Below are 25,809 nucleotides of genomic sequence, written 5' to 3' on the forward strand. Positions count from 1 at the left end.
TCAGGAAATTACATTGAAATAATGGGTTCCTAACATCACACTTTGTTCCAGTTCATCTGGCCATGGAGTACACTGGAGTCACTGCAACTTTGTAGCTCCCTTCTGTCAGTGATAGACTTGGATTACTTTAACTAGTCAGACATCAGGATAGCCTAGGAGTGGTTATTGAAAATTGGCTTTGGGGCAGAGAAGTAAAAGAGACACAGAATGTTTCTCTGAAGCTGAGGTCTGTGTTAGTAATGACAGACATTTCCCTTCTCCTCTTAGATGCCTCACTTCTAGTAATTTTTTTTTTTTTTGTATTTTACAGCCATGCAGTGAACAGATTATTTTGCCACCAGTACACTGTGAAAGAGCCTGCACAATATATTTGTATGAATATAAGATATCCTTAGAGTATAGCTTAAGTGAAGCTGCATGCAGAATGAATCAGAGAGGTAAGAAATTCTTGATTTGGCCATGTAAAAGTCAATATAAACCTTTTGTGTGCTGGTGTTGTAAGTATATATATTAAAAGAATAAAGGTGTGGGGTAGATCTCTGAACAAACCAATAAATAACCCATCTCCTTGGTTTATGTATTATGAATGCATTCTTTAGACCATTGCAGTGTGGCACCAGACAGTACTGTAGGCATCAAATGAAGTTATGAATTCCACTCATGTTCTAAATTTTTTTACAGTGTTGGGAAGTTACATTCACTGCTTCATCCAGTGACAACTCTGAGATGTAACCATGAAGTCAACTGGTCCCGCAGGTGAGCACACAGCTCTTGTAAGAGAGGGGCTGAGGAGCTGGACAACACCTTAAAAACAAAACTGAGAGCTTTTAATACTTGTTTTGCATGTTTTGAGGTCTTCTTACAAACATGCATCTTAAAATGTTTCACTGTGTACTAAATTAAATTATTATACTGGTAAAGCAGTGTGAGGTTTGGGACAAAAATCATGTTTAAGTGGTTGGAACCATCTTTTTCTGGGTTTGGATTTTTATTTTTTAATTTTTTTTTTTTTTTTTTTTTTTTTACTTCTGTTATGATAATGACTGTTTAGAATACTCAAGCCTTGAGATAAAAGACACTCCAGCACAGAAGACTCTGGTTGACAGATGCTTTTTTAGGTACATTCAACTAGTGGCTTTGCCACAGACCTTTCAAGTAATCTTCCTCAATTAAATTAAGCCCCATGTCAACTGAAAATATTGGGGTTATTTCCATTTTCTCTCTGCTGTACACTTAGCCTTTTGGGTATTTGATTGCAGTATAGTGGTTGTCCTATATAAAATGATGCCAAAATGAAGCCCTGATCTTAAATAGGGTCTGTAAACAACACTGCAATGTAACATCAATCCTTTGACATGGATTTGGTGGGTGTATGTTAAATGAGGGAACACACAGTTCTCTATAGTTTGAGATATCCCCAAGTCAAGTTTTGGTCAAATTAGTCAGGTGAAATCTGCTGCTCTGTATCAGACCCAGTTTCACCAGGCACTTTTTAGGCAGTATCTTAAGAATTTATGGGCAGCAGAAACAGCTTTGCAGATGATGTTTTGTATAGAGGAAATTTCTCCTATCTTAATGCTGCTGGTGAAGGTCTGCCTGCAGCCCTAGCTCTGCCATCCTCTACTCTGAATGGCCTTTCCTCCCTTCTGCCCCTTTCCCAGCCACCCACTGGTGGGATCAGTCAGGATGGAAAACAGGAAGAATTGCTGCAGGAAGGGGAGGTAAGGTAGAATGAAACTGACATTCTTAAACTCTGACAAATTAAAATCAAGTGCTGTTAATTAAAGATACCCTCCTGCCAGGTGTAGATTGGCCCAGGACTGAGCTGCTGAGAATGTTGGGGGCAATAAGAAGATTTAATTCAAACCTGCCAGTCTTTAAATTCAAAGCATCTTTGCTTTGGCTGCAAATGACCACAGCAGCTGTGCAGCCTGTGGGCAAAGCTCTGCTGTTTGCATGCCTGTGCCAGGAAAGTGCTCCTTATCCTGGGAGGAGGCACTGGGCAGAGCTGTGCTGAGCTCTCTGTAGAGCCCCCTTGGCCCTGAGGGCATGGACCAGGAACAGATGTGAACTGCAGACCTGGAGAATGAGAGAGGGAGTTCATGTGCAGAACTACTCCATGCTCAGCCCTGTTTGGTGATGTGTTTAATCACTCCATCACAAATAACATATAGAATTAATAACTTCATATGATGTCCTTTACACCTGAGCAACTAAGCAGGCTTTTTGTTTTTTAATAACATATTGGATACAAATCACATGATCTTATGTGACCTAGACACTGTCACACTGAAGCTTTACATTTAAAAATTACAAGAAATATGCTGGACAACTTAGACACTATTTTAGAAAAGTTAGGCACCCATTCTGTGTTCCTAATGCAATATTAACTATAATATTAACTATAACTAGTTGTTTCCAGTTAGATGATGTTAACCAATCTAAAGATTTTAACTGCTTACAAGTCCTTGTTTTCATATAATGTGCTGGTAATGGTTTCAAAAACAAGTCAGTTCCTGTGAATGCTTCATGTCATAGAAATTAAACTTAACATCCAAGGCAATGCAGATCTTGCCTTAACAATTTGGTTCTGATCTTAGTATTTTTTGCTTTTCTCCTGCACACATATAGATAGTTTCCTATTTGGAAGCTAAAAGATGCAGGCAATATTTTTTGCTGCTAGTGGTGCATAATAATTATCAGAAACAGAACTCCAGCTACAGTGTTACCATATTGTTAGCTGAAGTGTTAAGTGTGCTTTGTTACTTCTTAAAATATATATGCTTGTAGATGTATATAAAAATAATCTCTCTTAATTATTGCAGAAATAGATAAATTGCTGCTACTATCAATACTTCATGAATATTGTGGTAATAGCTGCATTTAGAGCACTGACGGTGGCGAAACAGTTCCACGTTAAACCAAAATTACATGTATTCTCAGGATACCAGTGTGGAATTGTACTGAACTTGTGGAGTTTCTCATTCTCCAGTTTCCAGAGAGGACCAGTGTAGGTAATGGAAGGAACTTTATAAAGTCAGAGATTTCTGAGCTGATTTCACTCTGTAGCTGACTGCTAAAATACCCCAGAGTCTTGCATCTCTTGCACCCTATCGTGGGGCTGTTGGGACATTGCTCATGGTAGGAGACACACAATACTGCTGTGCCCTGTTTCCCTCTTGATCCATGTCACAAAAGCATCTGCTTTATGAGGAAGTTTGCTGCTTGAACATGAGCAGTGATAAGCATTTGCAACCTGAGGGGAATGGATGATAAAACCATCGCTAATGTGTGCCAAGGATACAACTGGTACAGTCTATCAGTCACGTGAATTGTGATTGGCCTGTTGCAATGGAAATAGCCTTTAACAAAAACAAAATGAAAGCTATTTACCTTTTGAATGGATTTTACATAGTTGCACAAAAGGGAAAAGAAATAAGAAAGGAAAAGAGAATAGGAAAGAAGAGAAAGATTCCCACCAGTTCTTCCCCTCCAAAATTAGCATTGGCATTGGTGAAGTCACACACAAAGGAAAGTCTCACTTTCTTTGTGCTTCTCACAATGACATCAACATGCATGGCTATGAAATGATGAGAAAATATCTCACTCACAATGAGTAACAAATCAGAATTTTCTTCAAAGCAAAAAATGATAACACAAGACCATCATAGGTATATGCTAGCTCTTCCAAAACACCTGTTTTGAACTCTCTGTCAGCTGAGATCACTTGTCTGGTGATCTGTCCTTTCTAATACATTGCAGGGGGATATTCTGAAAAGGCTGAAGAATGTCTACTATGCAACTTGGCTGGAACATCTGCCAAAAACGAAGTTGGCGTTGTTTTCAATGTGGTTATCTACTTTCAAATTACTCCATAGAATAAATAGTGATATTCCATGGGTAGAGGTAGATTACGGGGTTTAAAAAATCAAATTGGAGCCCCGTAATTTTGTGTGCTATAGGAGTCTCATAGAACTGAGATATTCCCATAATTAACCACTAGCCATGGGATATTATAATATATTCCATGGTGACTAGTATTCTTCCCATTTCCCTCCCCCCTCCCAGTAGAATTAGTATGGTTAATTTAGCTCTGGTTTCACCTATTGCTAACATGAATCAGTACAGTTAAAAATAAGAATGAGGCAATCACTGTTTAGGCCAAACCAGCCAGTAATGACCAGTCAGACCTTTTCCAGTTGGCCTTTGCTGCTAGAAGGTTGAAAGAGCTGTAACTCACCAACCCATACTTGCAAAAAGAGCATGTTTTAGAAAATGTGGTTCCAAACTCTTCATAGTTCTAAATGCTAAACTCTAGTGGAATATTATAGAATAGATTTATTTGCATGCCATGGAATAAACATCCTTACATCTAGTCTTGTCTCAGAGTGAGTCATTTTGCATTAGTGTCAAGAATTTGAGCTGTTGTTCTACTTTGCAGTTAATCATCAGAAAGAGACTGGATTGTCTCATGAATATGCATGATGGTATAGTTGTCCCTTCAACTTACTAGGCACCTAGTTTCTGTAATGAGATGTACAATATCTGCCATTTAAAACAGCTGAAAGGTCCCAAATGGGAACAAATGAGAAAGCATCTGGCTGTTTCGAATTCCAGCCCTGTTTTGTCAGAAAGCTCTGTAATTGCTGAGTACTTGGCTCCTACTCTGCTCTATGAAGCATTCAGCTATCAGGAGCCTCTGAGACGCATTACACAGTCCAGCAACACAGCTGTAGAACTCTCAAAATTCTTCCACTAGATGTAACAGCTTTCCAAAATATCTTGAGACTTGTATGCCCTTAACCAGGACCAAAGTTTAGGCTCCTAGAGCGTGCTCTCATCCTTAGTTTTGCTGATCAGCCTCCACTGTACCATTTGTCCCTGCAACCTAGACTTCACACATATTATTCACTGTGTGATGGTGGGACTAGAATGGATAAATGTGCTACCCATTGCTCTAAGAAAGCAGTCTGGCTGAATCTTAAATCACTACGCGGGATGGAGGTTAACGGTCAGATGGACATTCCTCTAAGAGGTTTCCTACCTGCTCTGTTAATTTCTAAAATTTCTTCTTGGGCCAGTGGGCAAGTGTCGCTCTGAGTACTGTGATGTGGAGAGTTTACGACAGATTTACAATAATTGGGGGATCCCAGCTGGGGTGGCCTCGGGATATGCTTCTTTTTTTTCTTTGGTAGCTTCTGCTTAGCCATAGCTAAGGAGTAATACATTCCGAAATTGTTCACAATGACAGGGACAGGCATGGCAATGGTCAGCACACCAGCGAGAGCGCAGAGGGCCCCCACCAGCATGCCTGACCAAGTCTGAGGATACATGTCTCCGTAGCCCAGGGTCGTCATGGTGACAACAGCCCACCAAAAGCCGATGGGGATATTTTTAAAGTGTGTGTGTTTACTGGCACTAGGGTCATTTGGTTTAGCACCTATTCTCTCGGCATAATAGATCATCGTGGCAAAGATTAAGACGCCCAATGCCAAAAATATGATGAGCAGCAAGAATTCGTTTGTGCTGGCACGGAGGGTGTGTCCCAAGACCCGCAACCCGACGAAGTGGCGGGTCAGCTTGAAAATTCGCAGGATTCGCACGAAACGGACTACACGGAGGAAGCCCAGGACATCCTTAGCAGCTTTGGAAGACAGGCCACTGAGTCCAACCTCTAGATAGAAAGGCAGTATGGCCACAAAGTCAATGATGTTCAAAGAGTTTTTGATAAATTCCACCTTGTTTGGGCAGAAAGTGACTCTCATCAAGAACTCAAATGTAAACCAGACCACACAGACACCTTCGATGTAGGTGAGAAAGGCTTCCGTCTCTGCTTCCCTGTAGTGCCGCACCTGGGTGTCATTCCCGATGAATTCAGTTTCTGTCTTGTTCACAATGGGGTTAAATCTCTCGTGGGTCTCGAGGCAGAAGGTGGTAATGGAGACCAGAATGAAGAACAGGGAGGCAAATGCCACATACTGTGGAAAGAAAGATATAAGAGAAATGTTAAACAGTAGGTTAAATACGGGGGCTTTGATTCTGAAGCATCAGGGAGAGGCAAGAGCTGTATTAAATGTAAATATAAAGCCAAGCCTTCTTCCTGTGGGCTTAAGATGCCAAGTCTCACCTGCAAAGACAGCTTACATCCAGACTGGGAGGGAAAGCAGTATATAATAAGTTCATGCTAAAATCCATTCTTATACAGATAGCACCTTAGTGTGAGTGTAAATTTAAATTAAGTCTCAGGACTGTCTGTAGGATTTAAGGTTAAAGACATATTGAAATTGTACTTTTCTGAACTTGGTTTCCTGTTATTTCCTTGCCTTAAAGAGAGAGTACACCTTCCAGGACAACTGCCAGGCAGTACTTTTCTCAGCATTCTCAGCAGTATCGCAGCTGCTCTCAGCTTAGTGAGAGCTGTGATATTTCAGATCTCAGAAAGGTGCTAGTAAATACTCGTGGCAGTCTCAGGTGGGCTCTACAGCAAGGAGCAGAGTCCTTGGCATCATCAGACTTTCTTGCCAAACCCCAGTCACAGGCTGAGAAGAGTCACATTATCAAACAGAGCTCTCAAATGCTTCTGTTCTCAGTTCCCTACTCTAGATCTTTTGGGCGTGGGGGATAGGGGGAGTAAGGAAAGAGGTTTCAGATAAGTCTGTCATCTGATTCCAAAGGACACAGATCTATTGGCTTTCATGAGACACAATTTTCTTGAAGAGCTTCTCATTACTGTGTAAGACTTGTAGCCGGAATTAGATAATTTTTTTAAAGGTGTTGGATTACTATTACAATCTGGCCTTGAATGTTTCCAGGGATGAAGCATCCACCACCTCTCTGGGAAATCTGTGCTTGTGTTCCACCATCTTAATTGTAAAAATCTCTTCTAGTGTGAATCTTCCCTTGTTTAGTTTAAAACCATTACCCTGGGTCCTGTCACAACAGGATTTACTAAAAAAAGGTGGTCTTCTTCTTTCTTATGAGCTCTCTTTAAGTACTGACAGGGAGACCTTGTTGGCAGCAGTAAGGTCTCCCTGGAGAATTCTATTCTCCAAGCTGATCAACACCAGCTATTTTATCTTTTCTCAGTCTTTCTTCAGCCTAAAGGAGATCTCTTGTATTCCATGACAACTGAGGGGTACAGTCAGTGCAGTCAGGCCAAAATTCACAAGTCTTGTAACCACAGTTGCCCTGCTCAATCCTCCTTTAATCAATTAAGTAATTTGCACATATCTAAGTCTCTTTGTGTGTTGGAGTAGTATGGTCATGGGAATACCTCTTGCTATTCCACTCCCTATATCTGTTATCTTCTTGTTTGTCTTGCATGTCACCTTGACAAGAGATGTCATATAAGGTATTTCCCCTGTCTTCATGAGCATGAGCCACTGTGATAATAAAAATATTACCTAATACTCTTCTAGTTTCCTGTTACTCACAGTGTCCCTTTTCCAACAGTGTAGTCAACATAAGGGTTAAAAAGAACTAACTGGGTGTTGCTAGTGAATGCAGTGAAATAGTCTGAACAAAACTGCTGCCAAAGGAACAGACTCATTAAAAATAACCTATGCTTCAAACTATCAAAACTCTCCTGCAATCAAGAAGTTCCTCCTGTCTGCCTTCCTGGGTAGACCTAGTGCAGAATTACACTAGACTATATTACTTCTATATTAGCAAATGAAGTCAAAAGCTTGGGTTTGCCACATTTTGAGGCAAACCATTTAATAGAATACAAAGAAAATGGAAGAGAATAAAATCACAAAATCATTTAGGTTGGAAGGGCCCTCTGGAAGTTGTTTGGTACAACTTCAAAGCTGGACCAGGTTGCTCTTGCTTAGTCCAGGCCTGAGTATCTCCAAAGCTGGAGATCCCATAGCCTCTCTGTGCAGCTTATGCCAGTGTTAGGCCAGTAAGAGCAAAAGCTTGGAAGGATACAGAAGCAAACAGACTCTTTTGCTTTTCAAATTCAGCTTTCTTGTCAAAGAGGTCAGAACCATTGTTGCAGATTTAAACAATAAATCAATATTTCCCCCTAAAAACTTCAGGTTCTCACAGCACTGTTATGTGACAAACTGTTATACATGCTGATATGTGCTAAAATCAATGCCTAATATATCTGGGACATAAACAATATGAAGATTAGGGAAATTGAGAAGCATGATTTTGGGTATGTTTTTTTGTCAGATTCTCTTGTTAAAGAGGGAAGTTTCTCCATGCATTGTTTCTCCATCTGTAAAACAGGTGATGTTGATCATGTGCTTTGTGATCCTATATAAATGTGTGCAGGTTCTATATGCTTTTATCTAAATATTAATGGCTTTAATATTTCAACAGTCTTCCTGAAAAATCACTTTTGTGTATGATATCAATAGCACTCAGAGATTAATTGTCTGCATGTGAATAAAACAAGGAACCAAAAGCATCTTGCACCAAGCAGTCAGGAAGATGTTCCTAGCAGCCTGAGCATGTCTACTGTGTTCCAGCCTGGGACAGATTGTTGCACAGAGTCATAGAGCCCTGAGAATTCAGGCTGCAGAAGGAAGTGCTGACACTTCCTTAAGACAAGTCATACTCACAGGTGAGAAGGAGAGAGGGGAATAAAGCCATTTTGTATTTTAAGGGTTTATGAAGATGGCCCTTTCTTTATCCTGACTCCAAATGCAATCCTCTTTCTGGTGTATACAAACATACCTCCTGAGTGAGTTTTTACTGCTTAGGACAACCTTCAGGCTGACCTTGCAGAGCAAGTAACTTGAAACTGATGCTTTCTTGTATTAAAGAGAAAAAATAACCAATTCTGACCAGGCATTAAATTTTCTGCAGTGGTACAGGTTGGCAGTGCTATCGGTAGAGAACATCACACCCATGATCTCTCTCGTTGTTAGACCTTGTGTGCTCATACCTTGGCTTCAGAGTGTAATTGAGAGCTTTTAGTCCCCACTTCAGCAGAGCAGGAAGCACCTCCTAAATGAGTGTGAAGTGTCTGCTTCTTCCTATCTTGTTTTAACAGCATCCTTTCCCAGGGATGGGCATGTTTTTATAAGCTTTGTGGCTTTGAAAGCATGAGTCTGCTTTCAAGATTTCATTAAACTATGTCTGAGTAATGGTATTGACAGGAAGAATCCCAGTATTTTTTTCCAATTTAAGTGCAGAAATGCCTGAAAGTCAGGCCTGACAACTTGTTCACTGGCATCCATCTCTGATAGATTTATCACCTGTAGCTTCTTGGAACACAGGAATTTAGCAGCTTACCACAAATATCACTGGCATAGATTTATGTTTGTGATCCTCAGTTTATATTACTCTGGTCCCTTCTTTCTTCTGAGTATTTTTTTTTGTTAATTATCTGAGGTTTAGCAAACTAAGCATGATCTAATAGTACAAGAATTGGTGGGTAGGCTTTTCTAGGCAGACCAGCATTAATTTTTTGCCAAATATGTGAAAAAAACAAAGAGTTCTCCTTGGCCCACCATCAGAGGCCCATTAAGCCCAACATGATAGCTTGTCAAATCCAGAGATGGGTGGTGCTGATAAAATCTGGTGAAGACTATGAGACTCACACGAGTTCTATTGTCTTTGGAAATAAGTCTGTCTCTTTTTATTTCACTAATAATCTAATAATTGAAATTAATAATTCTAATAATTGAAAACTAATCAAACCAATGGATTGCTCTTGTATAATTTAGTGGTGCTTAATCTTCTTTCTCTTTACATTTTACAGCAGTTTCTCTTCTTCCTAGGATCTGAATGGGCTGAGGGAAAGGAGTGAGAATTTAAGAAGTGATGTCACATGCTGTTGAGTTACATAATGGCATCTAAAATTTTCTATAACTAAAGAATATACCTAGATTAAGTGTTTAAAGTGATCAAAACTCTTTTATTTCTTTGACATGTGAATTATTTCTATTTCACTAGAAATGCTGCTGCTATCATTTTTTTTTCTGACTCTAATACCAACAAAGAAAAATCCCAGATTGTGCAAAACTACAAAAGCCATAAGGAAAGGCAGAAAGGAGATTTAACAGGGGGAGATTTGGATTAAAATGTAAATTACATTAAAATGTTTTCATCCTGGAGACAGAAGAACTTACACTCCTGCATAATTTCTCTTAATACTGGCTATATTTTAATAAGTTTATCTTCAAAGAGTCTAAAAGGTGTCATGCCCCTAAATGGAAAACATCATAACCTAATTTATCTTGCCTTAGATTAAATCTGTCTGTCTGTCTGTCTATCTATCTATCTATCTATCTATTTATCTATCTACTGCTTCTCCCTGCCTTATGTCTAATCGAGCCATTTTTGCCAGGCAGTGGGAATGTGAAGTACCAATTAATTCATAACAGTAGTGTTTCACATCAACTTTGCACGGCTGTAAAAGGAGCAAGGTAATGGAATCAGACATAGCCACTCATGAATAATTAGCCAGCATCTTTCCACTCAGCATAGAAAGAAAACAAAAGTCCAACAGCCTTAAAAACCTAAATAAACCTTCTAATACATGAGGATTTATAGGCTGGGCTTAGATAAAAGGTTTGAGTATTGGACCAGACATTATTAAATACACAAGTTTTGCTGCTTACTTCTGGGAGTAGTTTTTTAAAACAGCACTTTACCTTGCATGTCTTTGATAGTTCTGGTCTTGGAGATAAGAAACCTTTTTTTATGCTTGGGTCCAAATATGCTGGGTAACCAAGAATTGGTTATTTGTTCTCTTTAATATGTAAGTATGCTAGAACTCATTGATATGGTGCCTGGAGTTCCCAGACTTCAGCGTAGACAGGTGGTGAAGAAAGACAGACAGGTAGGTAATTAAAGTACCAGATCAGAAATCAGGTGAGTGAGGCTCTTTTCCAACCTCCACCATGGACACATTCAAGCATGTGGGTCTGCATCTTTTGCACCATCCTTTTTTCTATTTTTAAAAAATTGAATTGAGATAATAAACTCTGTGAGGCTCAGAACTGCCTGCCAACTTACATCTGCTCCCTGTCCAGACCGATGTATGTCTGGAGTGGGGACTTGGGAAGGGAGGCCTTGGCTGAGTCTTGGCAGCACTCTTAGATCAGAGACAACAAGGAAAGTGTGTGGTGGTACTGGAAGCAGCAGGGCTTTGCAAGTCAGGTTTCAGTAACTCCAGAGTTTGTTTTCTAGGAAATAGCGGTGTACACGACACGCTATTCATAATTCATTCCAGATCACACGTTCAGAGCGCGTTAGTAGCAGCTGCACGCCACAGACACGTGCTCTTCTCCTTTGATACTGCTCAGAATCATTTAACAATCCTACTCAAGCTAGATGGGAGAAAAGAAACACAGAACACTCACAGAAGATTTGCCAGCCTTTTACTTTCCATCTGCTATTCAAAAATATTTTTGAAAGTGATTCTTAATGCCTAGCCTTTTATAGGGAAATTCAGGAAATTGTACCCTACCCAGAACCTCTTGATGAAAAGCAGAGGAAGGTGGCAGTTTGATTCAACTACATCAGTTAAAGCATCAGGAACTTCTCTCTATAAGTGGCACCATCTCTTTCTACTGATCTATTTCAATAAGCTTCAGTTTTGATGACAAAATTTTTTAAATCACTACATGATAACACTCCTGGTCCTGTTGAACCAGCAAAGAAGAGGAACTAAGCAGTTGTCATCTAGTCTGCACAAGCGGGGCCCTGAGCAGCAGGAGGTTTGCTGCTTCTCTTTTAGGAGAACCCAGGGTTTGCCAAGACTGAAATGGGAGGTGAGAACATACAACTCACCATAGAACTTTGTCTCTGCAGGAAAAACCATGGTAGTCTTACTGCTATGGAGCTTCCAGAAAAGTATATTGTGGCTTTTGTGAGATCTACTATGTTTGGGTTAATTTGTTTTGGGGTTTTGTTGTTTGTTTTGGGGGAGTGGGAGAGGGCTGAGGGGTGCGGATGGGCAGAATAATATAAAAATCCCAAGTCTAGTAATTTTTCACTTTGTCGATCACTGCTACACACTTGCAGGAAAACGCTCTGAAGAGTTTCAATAACTTATGCTGGCAACAGAGGAGGTGGTTTTCCACAAAACATCAGTAATTCAAATATACCCAGAGACCTATGCTAGACCTGCATAAAGCACTAGGGTTTCTATTTACAAGGTCTCTCTTCAAGTACTTTACCAGCTTTCTTTTACAATAGTTCATCTGATTGAGGTTTGTCTCTCAAAACTACTGCACTTCCATGAAAATGCCAGCATTTGCCCATCTGTGACTCGAATCTCAAAGCTTTGCCTAGTTTTAGTTTTAATCTGTAAACAGTACTTTGATCACTCTTAATCTAAAATTAATTTAGTTCAGCCCACGTGTCCTCAAATTATTTAATAAGACAAATTTTTTTGCTGCAGCTCAGCCAAAGTATGGGTTAAGTGAAGGCTGCCTTAAATACTTAGCTAAATACTTTATTATGTCAAGACCAATTTTCCAGGATTTCTTAGAGATATGGACCCTGATTCAAACAAATGACTAATTTTTAATGTGCCAGTAATTCTGCTGAATTTTTGAAAGTATTACTGAATCTGTATGACTGATCAGATGACTAAATGTGGGCACATGATACCAACAACCAGATAATGCTGGGGAAGTGAGCAAAAGCTAGGACTCTGTCAAAAAGCAACCTCTGCAATATTTCATTAAGAATCCTAATGGAAGATGTTTCAAGATCCTGTGAGCAATGATCATGAAAAGGAAATTATTTGCCTGGGAAAAAAAAATCTGGTTCTTTTTTTATGGGTGTGATGTAGATATATGAGGGCACAATCAAATGTTAGTACCAAGCTGTTCTCAGTGAAGGCAGAGATGACCCTCTCAGCAGTCTGCTTTCAGTGAAATGATAATTTATAGAGAAGATCACATCAGCAAACATGCTGGTTCACTCACAAGGTTATTCAAATTCAAGTTTTGTATCTAAGACAAATGGAAGAAGGAACCTTGCAGATAGACAGAGTTTGTCTAGAGTCGGATAAAAAGTCCACTAGCAGCTCATGGATCAAATGATTATGTAATGCCAAAAAATATATGACAGCTTGCAAAAAAATCTTGGAATGCTTTGTGGCACGCAGACGTGAAACAGTGTGTTAAAAAAAATGTGCAGTCATCTGTGGAAAATATGCTTAAGTTATTCGGTGTTGACGTTGCAATAAATAAATTAGGAGCTGATCTCTGAAATGTTAGTCCTAGCAGGCAGCCATGTGCTTTGACAAGGTAGTTACTGGGATAAGTAAGGCTGCATCAGAACTGGAAGTGGGGTATGGACAGTGCTCCTCTGGGGCCACATGGCCAGCCAGGTGTCACCAGGCAAGGGCTGGAATGGTTCTTTGTAGGTCACAGGCAAGCCTTCCAGTTTTATCTAGGACAGATTAAGTCTTGTGAATTAATAGGAACATCGAACAGAAGAGAAGTGAATTTATTTTGCAAAGCTTCATTGCTGCTCCCCAGTCTAGTAGTGAGAACTAAATGGGAACAGTATGGTGGGACCAAGGAATGTTTCATATTGCTCAGCAATGGTGCAGTGGGAAATTCTTAGCATATATGGATTCCTAATCCAAAAGGGCCCCAAAACTCCTGCAGCTGAGTATATGAGAAATATATACTCAGAAGGAACTGTAAGTGTAAAAGTAAGTCTTCCATCTCTGAGGGACTGCAGAATTGTGTGCTTGATAGAGACCTTCAAAATTGTCATTTCCCTGTCCCAAAGCACAGTCTTTGATAATTCCTGAAAGGCAGCTACACTGACTGCTGTTAAGGATCTTTACTGGTTGAATATCACAGAAATTCTGCAAGAAATTTATCCTAGGACTTCACCATTTTTTATCTATATTTTTTCTTCCTAATGCCTAACCTAAATCATCTTCATCTAAAGCTTTTTCATTTTTGTCCTATCCATCACAGACAACTAAGCTTTTAGAAAATTTCAGGCATTTTCCTCCTTTTGTAATCTAAGAACAACTAAGCATTCAAATACCCCATTCGAATGTTTAGAGAGAGTCTAGACATCTGTTTTCATATGCTCATGCTTTTGCTGCATAAATTCAATATAATTATTAATCTCATTTTCAGATGATGACACACACTTTTATGTTATGAGTTCTGTCAAAATTTTAGGATTAAAGAAACTGAGAAAGTAATGTAATATCTCATACATGGAACATAAACTAACACATAGCAAAAGAAACCAGAGAACTTTAATTGCCCATTAATACTAGGAGTTTCAATTTTTTTTCTGTTAGGCAGTTAGTAACATTTTTTGGACTTTGCACAGTTTCTGCTCTAAACTGAAGTGGAGAGTTTTGTAGCAATGAATGGTGGTGGTGTCATGCGTTAGGATTTTCAGGATCTCACCTCACCACCTTTGTTCTGGATTTATCTCCTGAGAAAATCACACTTCCTTCCTCTCTAACTTGCTGCTGGTCTATTTTTTTCCCTTTTTGTTACAGTTTCTGCACTGTGACTTGCCCAAAGGTGGCTTAATTCATATGCTTATGCTTATATGGTGTACAGCCTTTCTTAAACCTACTTTTGAATTGCTGCTAGAAGCCCTTCATAGAGTTGGAGACATTGCTGCAGCCTTTCGGAGCCCACCCTCAATGAGGTTTGATTCACCAACCTCAGCTTCACAGCAGCCCCCAGGAATGAAATTGTTACATGTATGAAGGAGGCAGAGGGTGCTTGGTGGTCTCCAGCTTCTTTAGAAAGATCATGCCCTGCTTACTTACCTTTTTTTGCAAGAGGAAACCCTCCAGTGTGTGGGAGTATTGAGTGCAAAGGTCGATAAGGAAACACCTGAAACACAGGGAGGCTTTGCCCTGGTTGTAGAACTCTTTACATACAAGGCCAGCTTTCCTCCCTGTGGCTTTTAAGCCAAGGTATTTGGTTTGTGTTCCAGATCATGTTTGTGCACAGACAATAATGCTTCTGCTTCAAGACAAATGAAAGTGGTTACCTGTCCAACCTTTTGTAGTTTCCCATGTGGGTGGGCTGGCTACATAACCAGTCTTGGACAGGGTGTGAGGTCTGTCTGTCCACCTTCCACACATATTCACACAGAGCTGCTGGGGTGTGGCAGGCTGTAGCACAATGCTGGCAGCTCCTACTTAGGATGAAGTGGAAGGTCCAGAATGCATCAAGCCCCAGAGGTGAGCAGTTTATGTATGCAGCCTTAACCCAATTTCTCTCCCAAAGCAATATTATAGCAAAAATAATTATGATATAATTAATCTACAGACCAACTTACTTCATATTCGACCATGGATTTTGAAACCTTAGTTTCTGACTCAATGGAATATGTTCCAAAGAGATTTAAATTCTGGGAGCAGCTGAGTGTTTACCCTCTGATAGTTGAGTTTAGCACCTCAGAACAGAAGCGCTCAAAATAACTCCTCACCCTGGAAAACTGGAAGCCCTGGGATCACTATAGTGCCAGTAAATGTTGAGCTCAGGATTTCCTGTTTTCACTGCAGTTTATGTGGATGGATGTAATAGATTATGTATTCCCTGAAAAGCAGAGTTCTTAACAAGGTGTCTGAAAATAAGAATGTTAAACCTCAGTAATTTCAATGAGTGCTTCATTTTGGATAATTTCACCATTTCTTCATATTTTTTCCAGATTATGACTAGCAATGTGTTGTAGGCACTTTCCCTCCCATATTGTTTGCTTAGCTTAATCCATAGCTAGCAGTTTGTGCTTATAAAGCATTATGGCCGTCGTTCTTTCCTACCTTTGGGCAGTGCATAGCACAAAATTCCTGTTAAGCTCCTAGATGGCCTAAATATGTTACTAAATATTGAGACCTTTTTGTGCCTTTTCTTTACAAAACCTAAATATTAAATATCAACATTATTATATAATTATATTAAAGTATATCCACATTATTTATAATTGCAACTATTACAAATCAAAAAGAAACCCCAAAAACTACTAAAAAATGTAGGCAATATTTTGGAAAGCAGAGGGTGTTTTCATTCCCTAGTTAGGCAGAGGCTCTTGCACAGCTTAATTTGTGCAAGGATAATGCACAGGATGGGAACATACAAAATTTCCACTGACAGCAATCTTTGTCAGTACTGGGTATTGACTGGCTGTGAGCTATTTTAGATATCCAAATTAGTGACAACATAACTTATAAAACTGTGTTGGTAGCTCTTTTAGGCAACTTCCAAAATAGCCTTTATCATATAAGAAAGATGAGGATGAATGTTTGAACAGGGCCTGTTGCAATTACATGAGAGTTAATGGTTTTAAACTAAATAAGTGAATCAGGCTTAGATATAAGGAAGAAGTTTTTTCATTATGAGGCTGGTAAAACACCAGAGTAGGTTGCTTAGAGAGGTTGTAGATGTCCCATCCCTGTAAACATTCAAGGTCAGGTTAGACAAGGCTGTGAGCAACATGATGTGGTTGAAGATGTCCCTGCACACTGCAGGGTGTTGGACCAGATCACTTTAAAAGTCACTTCCAGCCTAAGGGATTCTATATAGTCTGTCTTGACTCAGACTAGCAGGTTTGAGGGTATTTTTTTCAACATCAGTTCTCCTGTCTCTTTGAAGAAGAAAATGTTTATTCCTGTGTTTCTGTGGCTCCACTCTTCAATGTGTCAGCAGTAAGCAACTGGAATCATGATGTAGCCACTAGGTGCCAGTCTCCTGTTCAGACAGTCACACACTTTGCTTCCCCAGTAATTTTTTTATTCTTTATCTAACATCTCATGGAAAACAGCCCAGTTTGGTTTTGGTGAGATTCCATTGTTTTGTGGGAATATATAGATGTGATATTTACAGAAAGCATAACATACAACCCAGACTCATGAGGGCATATGCCATGGCATGAGCTGCCACCATGGTAAGTGACACAGGGCAGTCATGGCACATTGCCACCCCCCTTGCTGACAGCACCATCCTGATTTCAAGGAGAAAGTTGTAGCAGCCTTTCTTTCCATGGTACAATATTTTCTCCTACTGTACTCAATCTAGCCACAGTAGCGACCTACAGACTTGTGAAAACTCCTTGCATAGAGGAGAGCAATGAAAAAGCCTTGTCTTCATTATTATTGTTGTTTTAAGGCTAAATTGGTGAGTCACATCTAGCACCTAGGACACCAACCCTGCTATCAGCTACAGGTGGTGATCACCCCACCCAGGAGCCAGTTCAGGGCTGGCAGCTGTGGAGGCCTTGCAGAGGGAGGATTTCCAGAGGGATTGCTGCAGAGCTGATTGCTTGGCATTGGCAAAGGGGCTCCCTTGCAGGTGAGAGCCCCTTGCTCATCTGGTACTGCACCAAGTACATCTCTCTGTTAACCCCTTTCAGCTGGGACTACAAAAGGCTCCTGGCAGGTGTATTGCATAAGCAACAAGCAAGCACTTCTAAAACCAGCCTCTTGTCCAGTCAAGGTCAAAAGAAAGATGCAGATATTTGGAAAGCATCACAAGGTAAGTCACAGCCTAAACCTAGAGAAAATTTGGTTTCTGTACAAGGTAAAAGGAATGTTCAATATCCTAAAAGGTTTGCTAGCAATATTGTGTAACTGTGTTTAGCTTATGTTCTGCAGTATAGTCAACATCTTGTTGGATATTAAGATCCTCTCATATATTATTGTTTACTGTCTTCTGGCTGTATCATCTGTGGTGTATTTTCATTTCTTAGGTTTATTCAAGCGCACATGCTAAGTGTGGTTGGAGAGCCAACTCAGTTTCTGAATTCTATATAAAGAAAATATCTTTCATTTGAAACAGCTCTGTTTGAATGTTATGTATCTCTACCTGCAGTACAAAGAATCCAAAACACTCTGTAGCATCTAACAGTGTTAGAGGTATCAATCTCTGCAACTGTTTTGTAAGGAAAAACAAGTAGCTGTTACTTCTGTCCCACAGACAGGTGATTGTGTTTAGAGCCTATGTTTCTCAAGTATGGTGTTTTAACTTTGACTATACAACAAGGTTTTGAGACCTTGAATTAGGGTAAAATTAGTATCTTAATATCTAAACTTCCACAGGGTGGATAATTTGTGAAATTTGGAGTGCTGGGCTGTTGTCAGGGTACTGTATCTGTTGGCCAAAATATGGTCCCCCATATCTTGTGTTTGCAGAGCTCAAAGCCATCTAGTTGTGAAATTCCAGCTTGGTCCTTGAGCCATGTTCTTCCCTTTAGCCTTGCAGCTCAGTGAGTCCAACACAGAGCAAATGTATGGGAGGGGACAGTGCTCAGGTCTGTGTAGGCTCTTAGAATTTAGTTCTTTGTGCCACCCTATGACATCAATGACTGTGGAAATGGCCCCTTTGGGTTAAGAAGAGGGTGAAAATGCTTCCACTGCCCTTTCTAGTGTCCTCAATACTTTGTCATAAGACTTTGAAGTCCTCAACACTAGGAAATCTTATCAGATATTTTAATATGGTTGGAATGATGGCTTATTAAAATTTAGCCCTTCAGGAGATTTTGGTTTGGAGACTCGATAATACTGAATCGCCAGAAATCACTAATCACTTCTGGAAATCTGCCCTAGCAAGTATCCATGTAATAGGCACAAAAATGCAACAAAATTTAAGAGAAAATGAGAGGGGGTTGGGGGTGAAGTTGGAGAAGAGAGGAGAAAGGCAGGACTGGTGTTCAAGCCAGGTATTCTGTTAGCAAATAAGGATGAAAAATAGCATTCATCCCATAGGGCTTATTTTCACTCACTCCATTTCTAATTCTTAAGTCATTTTTGGCAATTGTGTGCTGCCATAAGCCTGTTTATAGCATCAACTATGTGGAATTGAATGTTGTGGGAGAGCACAAAAAACTGTTTCCTAGGGAGGGAAGGTTAAAGGTGATTTTAGAACATAGAGCTAGCTGAGAATCAGAAGATGCTCAAATCAAGATTTGTGATTAATTAAAAAAATATTTATTTCTCAATCAGAATTTGAAGTATTTTTATATATAACTTGCAGTAAAACCTCAGTGAGGTGGAAGAGGCATTGTGGCCTCTTCCTTGAATGCCCTGTGTCTCAGATTAAGGTGCACAGTTTTCTGGAAAGATGGAAAAGCCTTTTCCTGTCTTGATGCATTAAGTGCAAGCAACTTCCCTGAACAGATTACTTACAATTTAGAATATAAATGCCACTCTAACATCAGGATAATTCAGAGGACACTGATTTGATGCAGTAAATGGTTTCCTCCAAGAAGCCATCCTTTCCAGACACAGGAAGCCTGTCTCTGGTGCTGACTGGGGCCTGTGGAGGTGAAGGCACTCCCTGCTGCCACTTCATCTGCCTCAGAAACAAGAATCCAGGATTTCTGACCCTTTTTCCCATCTTTCATTAAGCAATCCAGGCGGTTGCCTGTTTGTGGGGAGCTTTGATACACAGAGAATTTGCAATGTGGTAGGAGGAAATTTCTGCATCTCTTCTTCCAATGAGCAGCAGAGTTGGGTTTTGATATGAAATGTTGAGCTGAGTATGGGGTCATCAAGCTTTTCATAATCCAAGACTCTGGATTCCCAGATCTAAGCTCTTCATAACACTCGGTGTCTCACCGAGGTGAAGATTTGCAGCCGAAAAATTAGTTTATCTTTAACCTGGTGCTGTGGGTTGACAAAATTTGCATTTTGCAGACCTTTTGTCTCAGTGCAAGTGTTGACAGAGTACTAGGATTTATCTTTGTTTTTTAAATTCCTTTTCAAAATAGTCAAAAAAGTTGGGGAGGGAGGAATTGCCAACCGTATTCTAAAGGAGCTGTAGCCATGGTAACTGAGGTACCTTCAGTTACCAAGGTAACAAATGCAGCTCGACTGCCTTGCTGTAAAGCCAGACAAATCTACTCATGATCTGTTGATTTTAAGATGATTTATAAATTGTTGAGCTATTTTAGGCACTTAAATCCATAAATCAAAATATCTGTTAAAACGACCAATACACTGTACTATTTATGAATTATTCACCTCATTCTTATTTCACCAACTGGATTTTTTTCCCCCTATTAATGTATCTAGGGTTTTTCTAGTCCCAGTTTTTATTATTTATTGTTTAGCAAACGATCTTTCATCAGAAACTGATGATTCATATTGCTGCTTGTAAATCTCATTTATTTGAGAAATTCTAGCCCCCTCCCCTACCTCCCCTGCTCAGTCCTGCAGTCTCTAAATGGAGCTTTATGTACTTCTGCCCTGAAACAACAAAATATGCTTTGCTAAAAATTTGCTAATGAATTAAATCAATACAATTTGGAATGAGTTCCATCTCAAACAATCAATACGGGCCCAGTGATGTACAACAGGCAGGCAGGTAAATTGGTCTAAATAAATTTACAATTGATTTTACTTTTAAAACCAAATTAGGACACTTACAGTCTTACCAAATAAGATAAACTGCAACTTATGCAAACAAGAGTATTCCTGGTTTTGTCTTTTTTAATACTAGTAGTGAACCTGTTAATTTTTAAAGCTCAGTAACTTTTATTCCTGGGGTAATATGAACAGTTTCTTGGCCCAAAAGCATGGGTTGGCTATTATTAAAACAAGTCATGTTTATACCTTTCTCAGATTGTTTTCGCTAGTAACTTGTGGTAGCCTCTGCTTGTTAATGAGTACTAAAGGATTACATAATTCAGTGTAAGTTATGTAATAGGTTTGCACTTAAATAGGTTTGTGTCCTGGTATGGATGTGCATGAGGGCCAGGACCTGCTTCTGAAGGCATTGCTGGGTTGGGTGTGCCTTTTTTTCCCCTCTTCCCCATCTGAATTCCCCCCTTTGCCACTTGCTTGTGTGCCTAAAGAAGAACAGAGTCTTTAGGGAGAATGCTTTTTGTCCAGTTGGGGCATTGTGCTGAGCCCACACTGCTTGATGCTGGCAGGAGCTTGTCCAGAGCCGTGCAGCCTGAGGTCATCAGAGCTGCATGAGCATAGAGGGCTTGGCTCTGGAAGGATCCTAGCTGTGACAGTGTGCCCAAGTCTGCAGGATCTGCTGTCGCTAATCTGCTAATTTGGAGGTATTTCCCCTGCACTGGTGACTCATTCAGAGACATGCGGCAGGCACATCACTGGGAGGGGGGGTGAAATGTAGCACTTCAGAAATGTGCAGTGCCTGCTGCATTCATTCCTCGTGTCTCCAGCCATGATTTTTCAATAGTTACGCACAGCTTACAGTCTGAAACCAAGTAAAAAGTCTGAAAAGCTAAGTTGTAGAAAGTTCTCTCAGGTCTGCTAGTTTTAAGTAGTGGTGTCGGCAATGCTGTAAGTCCGACAAGGTTTAGAAGCTGCCTTTAAAACCCCTTGGATACTTAGGCAGGTGTCACGGGATTTAACACAGCCATTGGGTTTATAGGTGCTTGTTTTCCCTGAACAACATATGCTTGATCAAGAGCATGATGTTACAGTCCTCTGATCTAGTGTAATGGCCATTAGCAGTCATTCTCCTTGCTCAGAAAATCCTATTAATTCTTCACATGCATACACAACTCATACTAGCACTAAAGATGAGCAAATCAGAGTTATTAGGTAGTGCTTTACCCATAGGATTTTAGCATATCAGATACTAAATTCTTACAGATGCATATCAGATACATCATTCTTACAAATCTTGTAAGTGAGAAATGCCAAAAGGTGTGTTTGTATGTCCTGCTGCAATTGTAAGGATCTCCCCAGGTTATTCAGGGTATTATAAAGGAGAATTCCAGAGCAAAAGAATTTAATTCAATTTTTTTTTTTAGCCTCATCAAGCTTTCATTCCATTATTCCTATTTATGTGCTACTTAGTTTTACTTGACCTTTTCCTCATTGCTCAAAATGCCCTTCAGAGTGTTGCAAACTACATTTTTTGCCTCTAGTCTATTACTTAGCAAAGATGGGAATATTGAATTTGTTCAGTCTGTCTCCTTAGTTTCAGCTATTCCAGCTTGCAGATGTGTCTTTTGATTTTAGTGAAGATTGCCTAAAAAATAATGATTGGTAATGCTGGGATCTCTTCAAAGCTCAGTTTAGACTGTAATGTTTTTATTTTCAATATTAACCCTTAAATGTTATTGTTCTTATTGATGGAGACAATGAGACCTTGCACAGGCCTGTTTAAATTATTAGAATGCTATAAGGTTTTTACTTCTCAATACCTCAGTTAAAAAAAAAAAAATCTAATAAGTCTGCTGCTCTGTCTGCCTTTCTAACCTACTCAACAAGAGCTCAAGTACAAGATGTTCTTGTCTGCTGCAAGTGACAGCTTCACTGCACACACCCAGCCCTCCACTCCCTGCCAGACAGGGAACTGTACTGAGATAGTCAAGCTGCCTGAAGATGAAGAATATCTAGAGCAACTCTGTGGCTCGTGGATGCAAGAAACACAATGCAATGCATTTATTAGGGTGTCATGCTCTTCTAAGTGGACTTGGATCTCTGACTAGTTCTCTGGGATTCAATATTTTCAACATTGACTGGAGTGTTTCCCTTCCCAGCTATCACTTAGGTGTCACGGTAGCCACGTGGCTGAACTTTCCTTGGGAGATGTTTGGAAAATGGCCTGGTTTTATTAATCTCATGGGCCAGGAGCCCTGGGTATGCCATGGTCATTAATGCTAGAGCCAAAATAACTGGGTCAAAGTGGGGAAGCACAGAGGTGTTATTTTGTAACACATGCCGTTGTGTTTTTCAGAAAACCCCCATGTAGCGGAAGGTGATATGTCAGCAATATTGAAACAGAGAGACTAACTCCTGATCTCCTTCTGAAAGGCAACACTGGAGTTTGCTTTCATGCCAGACACAGTGAACTTCATAACTGTTGATTTTTTTAAGTTCTGTTGGATTGACTTTAGGCCACGGTCTTGCAAGCAGAAATTCTGGTAGAGCCTCTGCTTTATCACAAACATCTAGCGCTTAGCAAAAGTGCTGGGGGTGGGAAAAAAGGTGGAGAATTCAAGCTTTTTGGCTAACAGTGATGAATGGTAGCTGTGAGAGCTGGAAGACTCCCCTCCTTGTTGTGCTGTAAGTAGATGATCTCAGTCTCAGTGCAGTCAGACTCTGCCTGGCATTTCCTTGTCTGCCTTATTTTGACCGTCTTACCCCCTTACCTTTATTAGATTTGTATGTGCAGTCAGTTTCTGCATTCTGGGATCCCTTTCTCAACTGTGCCCATGTGTGTAAGGGTTGCAGTAGTTGTTTTTAGGACCTTCTGCTATTTCCAATACAGAAATAGGTTTGAGTCTTCTGAAAAGTGAATAAATTCTTCTCATGCTACTAGGGACATGTATCGCTGGGCTAAAAAAAGAGCGCTGATGTAAAGTGAGTCTGTAGCTTGGAAGAAAGAATCTTTTTGCTCTCCACACTCTGAAAAAGATTACTATTGTTTGGAAGCAAAGAAATACAAAATGGGCAGAAGGTGATGTGCCTCAATGCATTATAGTGGACAGCTTTAGTATAAGGCATCTCTTTCACCCTAGCAAATGAATTGACAGAACCTGTTGTGTTTTTCTGACAGCCTTTTTTTGCTATGTGCACTGCAGCACAAATGCTAAATTATCTGAACTTCTCTCAACAGGAGCTTCACCAGCACTGCAGTGAGGGTATCTCCTGTGGGAATACCTGCTGTATTTCCGCTGGCTGGTGGCGATTTGCATTAATAAGAGCAAGTGCTCTAGAGGAGGGAGTGTTTCCATAGGCTGAGTGCAAAACTATGCTTTCAATTCTTCTGTTTCTTGCAGCCAATTTACTTTTATTTTGGGAATGTTTAGGAGCAGTGTGCATGTAAGTGGGAAGGAGCAAGAGATGAAAACAAGGAAACATGACATTGTGCTAATTAGCTCTCTGCTGCTTGGCAACAACTAAATATTACCTGGGAGCAACAGAAGGAAGACTGAAAGGAAAAGCAGGTAGCTGAACTTAGGATTTGACACTTTTTTTTTAAGTCCTCTGCTCCTTACTCTTTCTTCAAATCATAAATGGAAGAATAAGGATGCGAGTGAGATTTTTCCCTGTCCTTGCATGTTTTCTTTGGGAACATAAAACTGCCAAATGGTGTATGCTCACAGTATACCAAGTCTTCTACATTGAACACAAAGTGATTGTGTCATGAGACATAGTTTTCCCTTCCCCAGCTGATGGAGATTTCTAGATACATATTACTTCATTAGCATGGTAACTTTGCTTGGTTTTGGATACCTTATTTGTTTGCTTAGTTTGTTTTCATTTTTCCAGTAAAACAAATTGGGCAAATCTATTTTTTATATACCTTGCTCAGAGAGAGGTCTTTGTAGAGCTTTCATAGAGAGATAAGAGATAAGTCTTAGAGATAAGTCTAAAAGAAGAAGATCTGTCATATTGTTTCTCCCTGAAACCAGCAAGGCCAGAAATGATCAGGTCCTCTGTGACACTTGGAAAAGAATGGGAAAATAATATAATCATTTTAGAACGTGCTTGAAATGAGAGATTGTCAAAGTAGAAAGCACATTAAAATAAAATCTTCATTGCCATTTTACATAATCATTTAGAACATGCTGCTGAGACCTAGAGAGGATTACAGGAACTCCCTGCAGCCAGGTTTGTGCCTGATGGCATCTGCCTGGCTCCCTGGAATGCCTGGAGTTGATTCTCAGCCCACCTCCCCTGTGATGCCTCAGTGAGGGGTGTCTGGCTGTCCTTTAACACACCTGTCCTCGCCTGATCCAGCTGTTCCTTGCAGCATGGAATTAGATCAGTCAGTTTTATGCTTTTGCCATTTGTAAGTAGCACATTAATTTTCAGTCTGATCCCTGCTGCACAAGGCTTACTTCTGGCAGGTTTTGATATTAATGCTTTGTAGAATGTCAGATGTGTGAGGCTGCCTACCAGATGTCAGGAACAAGTGGCTTTTTTCATCCATTATGATGGGCTTGGTTGTTTTAAAAAAAAAAAAAAGTGGCCTGGTCAAGGGTATGTTTGTGTGAAAAGAACATCAAATGTAACCAACCTACAATGAAATTAAAGAAAACCTCTTAGGGGTTGGAAAACAACACACTAGCGAGGAAAGCAATGCATTCCTGGAAAATTCGTAGACCAGTGTTAGGTTTTGGTATTCAGTGTTTTTCCCTAGAAATCAGTGTTTCAGTTGTGAGGTGAAATTGGCAGCAGATGTAGCAGGAGCAGCTCTGGTAGGTTTGATCCTTCCAAACCCTTATCCTGATGGCACTGAAGGTCACACTCTGGCTGCCAGGTTTTGTGCCTGGGGCAAGGTGCAGTGAGGCAGTGGAATTCCTGAATGAAAGCCCAACTTGAGACACTGTGACTGAAAGTTCCACAGTGCTGAGTAGTAAATCCTATAAATGGAGCCCTATTACTTTGTCTCTTGTGTCACATACTGTTAGAGAGGTTCTTATCTGCTCGCACAAACCCCAGTCCAGTGGAACGTATTTCTGCAGAACTGGCCTTTCAGTTTCAACTAATAACTTTTTGCACTTAATTCCTTGTAGGTTTTTGACCTAATTGAAGTGGGGGAATGGGAGGTAGTTGGAGAGGGGAGAAGAAAAAGATGGTGTTCTGCTCATTTTTCCCTAGAAATCGGTGGCAAAGATTAGTAGTGTTGTGTTAAACAGCTCTCAACATGAACATATCTCAAAATGATTTACAAAAGAGATAGGCTAGCATTAATTCCCCATTTGTAGTTGGGGAGGACCAAACTGTAAAGATGAAATTGTATTTGCTCACTAGTGAAGTATATGTGCTTCTAGGAAATAAATAAACACAATCCAGAATGTAGTGTGGAATGTAGATATGGCAAAAACATCCCTTGAGAGCAGGTATTGCTTTTAAGCTACAATGTCAGTGAGCATTCAGGCATGACTAAACATGATTCATTAAATCTATTT

At 40.0% G+C, this 25,809-nt stretch overlaps 1 protein-coding gene across 5 annotated transcripts in view; it reads right to left on the reverse strand.

Annotated features, from left to right (window-relative positions):
• The window catches only part of KCNC1 (potassium voltage-gated channel subfamily C member 1), a 106,093-nt gene that overhangs the window by 16,019 nt on the left and 64,265 nt on the right, over window positions 1-25,809 (reverse strand). For all 5 annotated transcript variants that reach the window (XM_077784271.1, XM_021525633.3, XM_021525630.3 and 2 more), the window contains exon 2: window positions 5,045-5,978. In XM_077784271.1, the coding sequence (XP_077640397.1) occupies window positions 5,045-5,978 (934 nt within the window). The remainder of the gene's footprint in view (window positions 1-5,044; window positions 5,979-25,809) is intronic.

This window comes from Lonchura striata, chromosome 6, assembly GCF_046129695.1.
Source record: "Lonchura striata isolate bLonStr1 chromosome 6, bLonStr1.mat, whole genome shotgun sequence".
Taxonomy (NCBI): domain Eukaryota; kingdom Metazoa; phylum Chordata; class Aves; order Passeriformes; family Estrildidae; genus Lonchura; species Lonchura striata.